Genomic DNA, 12,453 nt, shown 5'->3' on the forward strand with positions numbered 1-12,453 from the left:
ATGTGTTAGTGTTTATTCGTTTTGCAGAGTAGACACATAAAAATTCAGTAACTGCTCCCCCTTCTGCCTCATCAGATGAGTCAAAGGACGCCAAAGGGCAAATAAACACATGATTTACAAATGCCCCAAACAATTATTTTTCTCTAACAGTTATGTCAACATAATTTCATTCGGTTCAGTTCATCAATGATTTTGAATTTTCCTAATGAGCTAACCCACTACCAAGAATCAAACTCCATAGCAAGTTTGTTTATGGAGTACTTTTAAATATTTTTGACATCGATGGGCTTCTGTAAAACAGGGTCTTTGTTTGTCCTAGCAAGGAGCACACTGCTCGCCTGTAGTAGCTACCTCATGAACAGTGAATGATGACCTGACCAACTGAGCAAAAAGCCTAAAGATTCCCAAATGTATCTTTCTCTGCCTCCCACAGGAACTTCTGCTGGCAGAAAAGTGGGCTAAAATGAACAAGCTGCCCTTCCCAAAGATTGACCCTTACGTGTTTGATCGAGAAGGACTGAAGGAGTGCTATGTCTTTAAACCCAAGAATCCTGATGTGGAGAAAGATTGCCCAACTATCATCCATTTTGTTTTGGCCAACATCAACTTCAGAAATTTCAAGGCTCCAGGTATGTTGGGACTTATATATATATAAAGAAATCTGGTAAAGGAGCAAGACTGACATTAAGCTGGTTCACTGCTATACCAGCTGTTGCAATTGGGAATGCTTCCCTTACCTTCATAGATAGCTATTATCCTGAGTCCCCAAGTACTCCCCCCTCTTTTATGCCCCAAGAGTCTCTGAGTTCCTCAAAATCCAGAAACTGAAGGATTAACAACTAGCTCAGTAAGAATGTCTAAAATTTTGCTCCAAAACCTCAGCTTATGTTTGTTTTAATTGATCAGTCCCCTCCCCATAGGCGTTGTTACATCTTTGAATCTCACCCTTGTATGGAACCCTTTCAAAAGAAATCATTTTGGCTGACCATAGATCACTGTAATCTAACAGCATATCATGGCTAGTAATTTAAGTAGTAATTTAAGATTGCCATGTTATTTTTCATAGAAAAAGAGGATCCAGCCCAAGGTATAATTGTTCTGTCTCACCACATCCAGAGAAGTCTGCAGACATTTCTGTATTCCAGAAGGAGATATAGGGATTGCCAGGCAAGATGCGGAAGGCATAAAAGCCACATTATTTTAGGGCCAGAAAATATTGTGAAAAGAGAGACACAAAATTAGTTACAGAAGCTTTGAGAGTAGACTATGGAATGGAAAGTGACTTTTTCTACTTACTGGAAAAAGACAGAGAAAGGATCAGAAGGAATGGAGGTTATTCTGAGACCTACTTCAAACCAGAGAAAGAGAGATGAATTGGCTGGCAGTTTTATTGGGTTGTCAGAAAAGTCATGACTTTTTTCTGAAGCATTTTTTCTGTTTTTCAAACAAAAATGTGTCATGACTTTTCTGAAAATCCAATAGTTATTGAACAGTGTATTCACTGAAATCTAGAGAATTTTCTATCACTGTTAATTCTCAAGACAAGACTGTGTACAGGAGTCTTATGAAGACAATTAGATAAAGTGGTTTGTGTTCTCCCAGAAGCAGATTCTGAGAAAAGAAATCCAGTGCACGTAGTTCCCAAGGAGGGAACTTGAATGAGGATGTGGGGAAACAATGAAGAAAGGGCATACAAAAAGATTGTGTTGAGTCTGCCACACAATAACTTGACCCTGCTGGGAAACTCTAGGAAATGGAATAGCTCTCATGGTCCAGATTGTCCTTCCCACTCACACAGCAAGACGCAGGGTATATTGCTCTTGAATATTTGTATACTAACTTCATAGAGTCTTTGGTTGATTGTTGCCTGGAAAAAGCATTATTTACTGGCATTTCTAGCCTGTTGCTAGTAAGCAAAACAGCCTTCTGCACTGGCAGGGAGCTGAAGAAAGCCGATAGGCACAGAGATGCAGATACTGGCAATTTGAAGTTGTCATATCAGAACACGCAGAAATTATCAAGTCCAGGGAATTTGGATGAAGGCCTAACAGTGTCTACGCAGATTATGTGACTCCTGGGGCACTCCCAATGCTGTGTTTATGGATATTTATCTATTTCATTCCCTAGAATTTAGAGATATTTTATAGCTTTCAACATAACTTCATTTGAGATTCTTCTGAAACTTAGGTGTTCCCAGAGAAACTAAAGAAGAGAAAGAAATAGCAGATTTTGATATTTTTGATGACCCTGATTCACCATTTTCAACTTTTAACTTTCAATATCCAAATCAAGCATTCAAAAGGCTGCATGATCTGATGCACTTCAATACCCTGAACAACATCGATGTAAGTATCCCCTGTGGTCACTGACAAGGACACCTATTTCCCTGAACACCGAGCATAGCAATGTCTCTTTGAAATTAAAGTGGAAAAATAAAAAGTCCCATTCTATTTTCCATGAGTTATTTTCTTAATTTCCAGAAGAACACTATAAAATTCACACAAAAGAAAATGAATGCCTCTAAGATGGCCAAGTCCACATTTATACTATTGTTTGAAGGATTGGTTAATGTGAAGCTTCTTTTCCAAAGAATCTAATGTATTCATCATATGATAAAGTCAATTACAAGTAAAAACAAAAGTAATGAAAAGAAAATATAAGAGTTGGAAAGTGAGTCTAACCAGGAGTGTAGTTAACCTGGAAAAAAAGATCATGAATTTTAATGAATATACTCTTGCTTTTAAATATCTTCTGTGGATTTGGGGAATTTCGCTGAAAGTGGCAGCCTCCCCATTTTTAGCTCTTGAGATATCAAGTACACTTTGCTTTAGAAACTTTAGAAACAAGTCATTCTCTCCATATCAGTCATTCCTATCACTACTGTATCTGCTGAAAAGATTCCACGCTGACGAGAAATTCTTTCATCTCTAACTCACCATTTGGGAACTCTGTTGTGTAATTGGAATCAAAATTGTAGGGATAGGCCCTGGGTGTGTTATCTTTCACAAAATGTGCCGTCTGGGTGGTCAGGTCCAGAGTTCATCTGTGGTTATAAATCTCAACATCCAACGAAGCATTATTGGTTGTGAAAACCCAAGTTCACTAGTGTAATGGGATTTTGCACATTAAAAAAAATAAAAGTGGAAATGGACACCATCGTGACTGATTTGCTGGAGCATGGACAGTGTGTGGAAGAGTTTTCTGTTTATATCAGATTTGATTCTATTTTGTGAGCTAACAGAATTCTGGCATCTCGTCTGCTCATTGTTGAATTAGCCCTGAGACTAGTACTGATTGGTCATGTACAATTATAACAGATCATCGTATGTTGCTTAGTCAAAATCTTTAATGCAGTTTTCCCCAATAAGCTTCAGTTCCTGCAAGTCTAAAATGCTTTCTTGTCAGCCTTCATTCGTGGGTAACATGTCACCTTTCACATAAAATATGATTAATGAAGTTTATGGTGTAGATCATTTTCTAAATATATTTATTCCTTTTCTTATTCCTTTCATTTCACAAGCAGTTGATATCTGAAATCTATAAGCTACATCTATATGCTACATTTCTGTGGTGATGGTGAATACTAAAAGAAAATCAGTATTATAGGGAGAAAACATTCTTAAAGTAATATTGTGTTTTATAAAACTCCATGCTGTTAAATAAGAACTAAGAGATAGAGTATTTCTATTTTTTTAGTATGAAGTCAATAAACTCAAAACTGGGACCTCCCCTGGTGGTGCAGGCGGTTGAGCGTAGTGCTGTGAAGCTGTCCGCAGCCTCTGCAGCACAGGTTCAATCCCGGCCGGCCAGCGAGAATCCCATATGGCAAGCAGATCTCTCCTGTCTCGCCCACTGCTCCCCACAGCAGTGTATTTCAGTCAGTTTGCCTGTTCTGTTCCCTGCTTTGTCTCTGATGAATCCTCTCACCCTCCTGCGCATCTGGCCTGTACCCTGGTTCTTGTATGCATGAATAAATAAATCTTAAAAAAAAAAAACTTAAATAAATAAATAAACTCAAAACTATATATTCCTGGGGATGAAATGTATTAGGCTTGTTCAGCTGTCTTTAAGCAGATTGTAGGAATATATAAACATACTATTGGACTTGGGAAAATGACAGGATATATATACATATATATATGTAAGTATGCAAGTAAGTATATCTGTATATATGAAAGGATATCCATATATATACATACATATATTTATATCAGATTATATGTAATGTATGACATGTATTATACAGTATATATATGTGTTAAGTACATATATATATATATATATAACTACATTTCTCTCATTATTTTCAGCCCTGTTTTGTAGAAAACCTGCTAGGCTGCTTGCTACAAATGATGATATAGTTCTATTTATATATTTTACATACATTCTTCAAAGTAGTTTGACACAAAAATGAAAAAGTTAAAGCCTAAACAAAAAATACACTGAATTCCAAAATAGCTTTCCTCACTTATAATGTCTCAAATGTTGCTTCTTCACAAACCGTTTAACCAGGCAGGTTTTTTATTGTTTGCAAGACCTTTTGCTTCCAAGAACAACTTGGAGAAGCAAGGACACGTTTTGGTTCACATTTCCATCCCAGATGGGCTGCATGTTTGACATCTTTTTATTTTTTTAAAGATTTATTTATTTATTTATACAAGCACTGGGTACAGTCAGAAGTGTGGGAGAGTGAGAGAATTCACCAGAGCCAGAGCAGGGAGCAGAACAGGCAGACTGACGAAATACACTGCTGAGGAGAGCAGCGGGCGGCAAGAGAGGTCTGCCTACCGTGCGGGACCCTTGCCGGCGGCCGGGGATTGAACTGGCGCTGCAGAGGCTGCATGCAGGCAGCTTTGCAGCCCAGCGCTCAACCGCTGCGCCACCGGGGAGGCCCATGTTTGACATCTTTTTAAAAGAAAACATGTAATATCACCACTGTAGTGTTTTAAGTTTTTTGAGCCTCAGTTTCCTCATTTCTGATACAAGGTACCAGCAGCTGCCATTGAGACCGTAGTGAGTGAATCTTTAGCCAGGTGGTGTGTGAGCAGTACTTTCCCTGCAAACACAAGCTTCTCGTTAAGTGGGACCCTCACCTATGGGTGCCTACAGCCTGTACCTTTATGGTTGCATCCCCAAAAATTTACAAATGTGCAGCATTAAAAAATAATAGACTAGTCTGTATAGGTAAGTAGCCTAGGCTATAAATAAATATTTCTATAAATGAATGAATGTAGGCTTCCTTTCAAATTACATGATAACTGAAACTTGTGTTCAAGTGATTGTTGATTGTGTATGTGCACACTAGCATGTACACTCTAGCAAGATCTCCAGTTTTCACTGATATTTTATTTCTCCCTTGTTAACTCTCTCCCCAACGCACCTCTGCCACACTCCACCTGCTTTTAACCAAGAAAACATATTTTATGAGAATCAAAACTTCTTTATAATGGATAAAGAACAGGGCCTCCCCTGGTGGTGCAGGCTGTTGAGTGCAGCGCTGTGAAGCTGCCCGCAGCCTCTGCATCGCGGGTTCGATCCCGGCTGGCCAGCGAGAATCCCACATGCCGCAGCAGACCTCTCCTGTCGCACCCTCTGCTCCCCTCAGCAGTGTATTTCGTCAATCTGCCTGGTCTGTTCCCCGCTCTGTCTCTGGTGAATCCTCTCACCCTCCCGCGCATCTGGCCTGTACCCTGGTTCTTGTATAAAATAAATAAATAAATCTTTAAAAAAAGAGAGAGAGATAATACAGAACAATAAACTGCTGAGGCCAGATGCTGGAGAGCTCACCTGAGCCCACCAGCTGCATCTCTCATTTATTTGTGCACCATTTGAATAGAGTGGGTTACTCATCTACCTCAGCACCCCCACACCTGTTTTCTTGCACTGTGAATATAAACACTTCTAGTGCAAAGACACTTGGCTGCCAGTCCCACAGAAGAGCTTTCAGCTTTGGGTCACAACCACTTAAAGCAAATTTTTCTCTTCAACTCACATTCTGACTTAAATGTTCCCTTTGAAAAGGCCACCCTGCGTCTGACAGCTGCATTTCCTTGAAGGTGCTAGCTGGCTGGCTTTAGTGAAGTTCAGGTCCAGCTGGTCTTGAGAGAACTTCTGCCCTGTTTCTGCTTTCTCAGCTGACAGCGACCTGACTCCCCAGCAACATCAGGAGTCTGCTCTCCCTCAGTCCTCCCAAGTTCCTGACCCCCTCATGCCTCTGTGCTTTTACTGTGGCAACAGCATTTCGTGTTCTGCTTATCGTTGTTTTTTAGAAGCCAAATATACAGTATAATATATAATATACAAATATATAATATACAAATAATATATAATATACAATAATATATTATAATTATATTATATATAATTGTAATTATTATAATATAATAAATTATAATATAATATAATATACAATAATATAATATACAAATATACAGAAGCCAATCTGTATACAAATATACAGAAGCCAGTAACACTGTATATTTGGAACAGTCTACGCAGGTGCTTTGGGGTCTTACAAATTGGTTGTTCTAACCTTGCTTGCTGAATCTTGGCTGAGTGATCTTGGGCATGTTGGATGACCTTTCTAAATGTGACTTTCTCCATTTGTAAGGGAAACAATGATACGTATCTTCTAAGATTGAATGAGGATTAAATCAAATAATTTCAGGGCTTGGCAGGTAAGCGGCAATCCCCAGAAGCAGTTAATATGATAATAATAATTACAAGTATCATATTATATTCTGCTATTAATTATGAATTGAAACCTTTTAAAAATAGTGAAAAATTCTCCCACTGGAGAGGCACTTGCAAGTTTGAGTTTTGTGTTATTCATGAAGCCTGCTGAAGTTCTGGGCGAAGTTTTGTGTCTGGTGTCTCCCTAGATGCTCTATTCCCTGTTTTAAACTTACTTTCAAGGAGACGAAACTAGGCTAGTGATATGATAGATTAAGGTGTGCTGATTTTGAGTTGCTAATAGCTGTTGTTGGTATTACGTGTCTCAGTTTTCCCCACAGTTGTCTAACTGGAATTCTAAAGGGTTGTTATTTTCCTAATTTCTTTTTCTTCTTGTTCATGATTTGTAAATAAAACACAACTAATTTTCATGTGTAATCTATCACTTGTGTTCACATATTGGTACAAATATATGATTTCTTGGTGGGATCTCTAGGGTTTTCTATATATTGTACCAAATCATCTGCAAATAATAACTTCTTCTTTCCCGATTTGGATTCCTTTTGTTTCTTATTGTTATCTGATAAGCTAAAATCTCTAATTAAATTAAACAAAAGTGGTGACAGTGAGCATCTTTGTCTTATTCCTGATCTTATAGGGAAAGCTTTCGGTTTTCCACCATTAAGTATTAAAATAGCTGTAGGTGTACGATATGTGGCCTTTATTATATCGAGTTAGGTTCCATCTATTCCCAATTTGTTCAGAGTTTTGTCATAAACGGTTGCTGTATCTTGTCAAATGCTTTCTCTCCATCTACCGCTATTATTGTGTGGTTTTTAACATTTCTATGGTTGAGCTAGTGTATTTCATTGATTAATTGATGTATCTTCCGTGATTAAATCCCACTTGCTTATGATGTATGATCTTTGTAATAGGTTGTTGAATTCGTTTGGTAGTATTTTGTTGAAGGTTTGTTTTTCAAGATTTATTTATATATATATAAGAAGTAGGGTACAGGCCAGAGGTGTGGGGGTGAGAGGATTTACCAGAGACAGAGTGGGGAGCAGAACAAGCAGATTGACTAAAATACACTGCTGAGGGGAGCAGCAGGCGAGACAGGAGAGGTCTGCTGTGCCATGTGGGTTAGCTCACTGGCCGGGGATAGAATTAATGCTGCAGCGGCTGAGGATAGCTTCATAGTGCTGAGACTTAACCCCTTGCGCCACCAGGGAGGCCCCTAGTTGAAGGTTTTGTATTAATAATCATCAGGGATATTAGTCTGTAGTTTTCTTGTGCTGTCTTTGGTTTTTGTATTGGAATAATGGTTGGCAACCTAAAAGTTAATGTTAGGAAGCATTCCTTCTTAGATTTTTAGGAATAATTTGAGTAAGCTGGGCATAAGTTCTTTAAAGGTTTGAAAAATTTTCCTTGTAAAACTGACCTTGGGCTTTTGTTTTTGGGAGATTTTTGATTACTCATTCAATTTTCATGACTGTGATTTTTTTTCAGCATTTCTATTTCTTCATGATGTAGTTTTAATAAACAATATTGTTCTGGAAGTTTGTTCATTTCCTCAGCGTTGTTGAGTTTGTTGATTTGTAGTTGTGTGGTAATCTCGTATGACCCTCTGCATCTATGTACTGTCTATAGTAATTTCCCCGTCCTCATTTCTAATTCTGTGTATTAATGTTTTCTTTCTTCTTTGTTAACCTATCAAAAGATTTGTTGATTTTGTTTACTTTCCTGAAGAACCAACTCTTTGTTTTCTTTCAGATGGTCTTTTTGGTTTCTTTTTTTTTTAAGATTTATTTATTTATACATACAAGAACTGGGGTACAGGCCAGAGTTGTAGGGGATGAGAGGATTCACCAGGACAGAGTGGGGAACAGAACAGGCAAATTGACTGCTGAGGGGAGCAGCGGACAAGTCAGGAGAGGTCTGCTGTACCAATGTGGGTAGTTCCCTGGCCAGGGATCGATCTCCTGCTGCAGTGGCTGCGGCGAGCTTCATAGGTTGTGTCTTAACACCTTGTGCCACCAGGGAGGCCCTCTTTTTGGTGTCTATGTCACTTATTTCAGCAGTTTGATTATAATGTGTCTTAGTGTGTCTGTGTTTGGACTTATTTTGTTTGTTACTCTTTGGATCTCATGGATCAGGATCTCTGCTTTCTTTCCCTGATTAGGGTAATTCTTGGCTATTTTTACGTCTTTAAATAAATTTTCTATGCATTTCTCTCATCTTTTGGGACCCTCATGATATGGATATTACTTCTCATTAAATTACTCCACAGAGCTCTTATACTGTTAACTTTATTAGATTCATTTTTTCTCTTTGCTGTTCTTTTTGTGTGTTTTCCACTACCGTGCGTTCAATTCATTGATTCTATTACTTGCATTTTTCTATTATTTGGGCCCAGAACTGCATTTTTAGATTCAGTTACAGTACTTTTTAGAGTCTTTAATTCTATTTGTAATCTCATATTTTCTATTAATACCTTTCATATTCTTATTTTTATTGATCCACTGTTTTTATTTCATCATGAAATAACTCTTTGTGACTCTTTATAACTGTTATTTTAAACTCATCAGAGTCCACATTTCTACTATTCCTAGACATCTTTTGGATTTTTTTTCACTCTAGTATTTTTGATTTGTTCTTCTGTCTCTCCAATTTTAGTTACTCCAGCATTTGTGATATGTTCTTCTATTGTTCATTATGGATTCCGATTAGGAGGTTTCTTTTCTGGCATTAATAAACTGACCTTACACCATGCCTATAGGTTCTGGGTATAAGCCTGGGTTTTTATCCAGTATCTATATATATATGTGTGTCTGTTGTTTCATAAACTATAGCCTCTGCATCTATTTGAATGACTAGGACACTAGTGCCAATAAGAGGTAGTCATAGGAACTGGGAAAACAAGACACCAAAAGTGTACCTCCAATGAGCACCAAGGGTTCAAGCTTCTAAAGTGCTGCAGGGGAGCAAGCACCCAATTTGAGGGTGGGTATACATGAACAATCTCATATCCCTCAACTTCTAAGCTATGGTTGAACAGCAGCACTGAGAAGAGATTTGAGTTGAAATGTTCACAATACAGGATTTATTCTCTTTGCCTTTCAAGTATGGAACTTGCCTTTAGGCATTTTCTCCAGTTCTTGGTCCCAATTGTTTTGAAATCTGATTAATGACCATGTACTATTTAGCTGTTATTGCGGCTTTGGCCCCTGGTAGGAGTGAGGCAGGTGTTTCACATGCACAGCTCCAGGCTGCAGAAAATAGCCTCTTCTGTAGGGAAACAGGCATTCCAAGCAACCCTCCCTGGCTATTCAGGTTCCAGTTATTCTCCATTAGGAGATGTAGGCTCAAACCAATAATCACCACCTCATAGACTCCATACTGGCAGTCACCAAGACCATGTCTGCTCTCAGTTCCCCATTTTGGTGGTGTGAGGTGCTTCATTCTCCAGCTCAGGGTGCCCTGTTGCTCTCCAGTGGTATATCTCTGTATTTGCAGGCATCTGCCTCCTCTAGCAGTGCTCTGCCAGGGGGTCTCTGCCCTCTTATCTCTGTGCCTGTTCTCTGATAGTGCACCCTCCATCCTGCAGGCCAGTTGTGTGCATCCTTTCTGTAATCTAGTCCCCCGAGTTCTATTCTAAAGTCCCCGATGAGCTGTGAACCCTCAACAACAATGGCAGAGAGACTTTGGATAGCCGCCTTTTCTCCCTATGGGATCACTCTACGCAGTTAAATTACTGAATTTCCTACTCCCTTCCTCTGTGTCAGCCCTCTCGATGCCTACAGTGGTCATTTTCCATCTTTCAGGAGTTATTCTCTGTTTAAGTGTAGTCTGGTTGTGAATATGTTGTGAGGAGGGGGAGGATGAGGGTAACTTGGCAGCTTCACTCTTCTACCATCTTGCCAGACCCTAGTGTTAAACTAATAAACACATGCATGACCCCAAAGCGTCTCTCCTTCTAAAAGAATACTGTGATAAAAAGATCAATTTGATTTTTGCTTTGACCAAACAAATGTTTGAATGAGTTGAGAGCAGCACTAATTTAACATGTTTTGCCTATGTCTGTAGGTGATACAGAATGCCATCATTGAAAGCATTGAATATAGAAGACAGAATCCATCTCGTTGTTCTGTTTCTCTCAGTAATATTGAGGCAAGAAGATTCTTCAACAAGGAGTTTCTAAGCAAACCCTCTGCATAGTTTATGCATAAAAATGGCAGGAATTTCTGAGCTGAGGCTATTTGCAATGTCATGACAACTGGATTTAAAAGCACAGAACCAATCGCAAGAGACTGACTGATACTCAACGTTGCAGTTATTTGGCTGCATGAGAATATCCTGATATGTTTGTTAGGTTGACAGATTATGTTAATTATGTAAAAATACTGATCTGCATTTTCTATCAGTATGAATTTCCTAATGCAAATGTACGAACATATACTGTATTTTCAGATATCCCTGACCAAGCATCTAATGTGTCCTTTTATAAAAATGTAGTTTCTTTTTAGAATATTTAACAGTTCAATCTCAATAAGTATGACTTTGTACTGTGTGTAAATGTTACTCACTGACTGGATTTATTCATATTATGAGACAACACTATTTTTATTTATGTATGCATATATACTTATATGAAATAAATTCACCTGTATGCGAATTATTATAATAACTGACTTTTTGATTATCCTTTATAATGATATTTTGCTTATAGGATCAGTCTCCCCAAGAGGATCACGTAGGCAAAATTTTCTCTATATGCCCTGAGTAGGCATATTAAAGAGTCAACTGAAAGCAAACCCAATGGCCAAAGCCATTAAGCAGCAAAATACAGTAGTTTTGCATTATTATGGAAAATATAAAACTCCATGAGTCCATACAGAAATAAATACCTTCTATGTAGAAGACATTGTATTATTTATGTAAATACTCAGCCCTCAAGGAGGTGATAGTCCCTTGAGATGTGCATATTGTGATTTCATCAAAGAGAACATATGCTGTGGACAAGGAAGGAACTGGACAAATGCTACTTCTGCCACATGAACAAAGGCAGTATCAATAATGACCAGAAAATGTACACATGCCAGATGATTCATTGTGACTTTCTCATTTTTTTCTAAAGAATCTTTGCTTTCATTCCCTTCCCATGCATGCATTTTTGGAGTAATACAGCAGAATCAGATAGTTTCAATTCACAAAAATAAACACATTAGAAGAATATAATGCGTTCAAGGAGTTTTTTTCTAGCTAAAGAAACGATGTGATCAGGAGGTGGTGGGAGCAGGCAACAAACTTCGTATGGGCAACTCTGACAGATTTGATGAGGGCAAGTCCCTCACAGCATGAAACATTCCAGCATATACACACCACATCTTCTTGATTCAGTCATCTGTTTTTGGACATTTAGTTTCCATATCTTAGCTATTGTAAAGAGTGCTGTAATAAACATATGTGTGCAGGTTTCCTTTTTAATGAATGTTTTTGTCTCTTTTGGGTAGATTCCTGGTAGTGAAATTGCTGGGTTGTATGGTAGATCCATTTTAGAAATTTGAGGGTCCTCCACACAGCTTTCCATAGTAGTTGGACAAGTTTGCATTCCCACCACAGTGTACAACAGTTCCTTTTTCTCCACATCCTCACCAGCATTTGTTGTTAAGTTTTGTTTTTGTTTTTTTTTAACATGGGCCATTCTTATTGGTGTGAGGTGATACTTCATTGTGGTTTTGATTTGCATTTTCCTGATTATAAATGCTGTTAAAGTATTTT

At 38.2% G+C, this 12,453-nt stretch overlaps 1 protein-coding gene across 2 annotated transcripts in view; it reads left to right on the plus strand.

Annotated features, from left to right (window-relative positions):
- The window catches only part of PLA2G4A (phospholipase A2 group IVA), a gene marked incomplete at both ends in the record, with an annotated part of 113,051 nt that extends 102,161 nt beyond the window's left edge, over positions 1-10,890 (plus strand). For both annotated transcript variants that reach the window (XM_084249715.1, XM_084249716.1), the window contains 3 exons: positions 434-629; positions 2,188-2,345; positions 10,759-10,890. In XM_084249715.1, the coding sequence (XP_084105841.1) occupies positions 434-629; positions 2,188-2,345; positions 10,759-10,890 (486 nt within the window). The remainder of the gene's footprint in view (positions 1-433; positions 630-2,187; positions 2,346-10,758) is intronic.
- Between the last annotated feature and the right edge of the window lie 1,563 nt (positions 10,891-12,453).

Source organism: Talpa europaea (assembly GCF_964194135.1).
Source record: "Talpa europaea genome assembly, chromosome: 12".
Classification (NCBI taxonomy): Eukaryota; Metazoa; Chordata; class Mammalia; order Eulipotyphla; family Talpidae; genus Talpa; species Talpa europaea.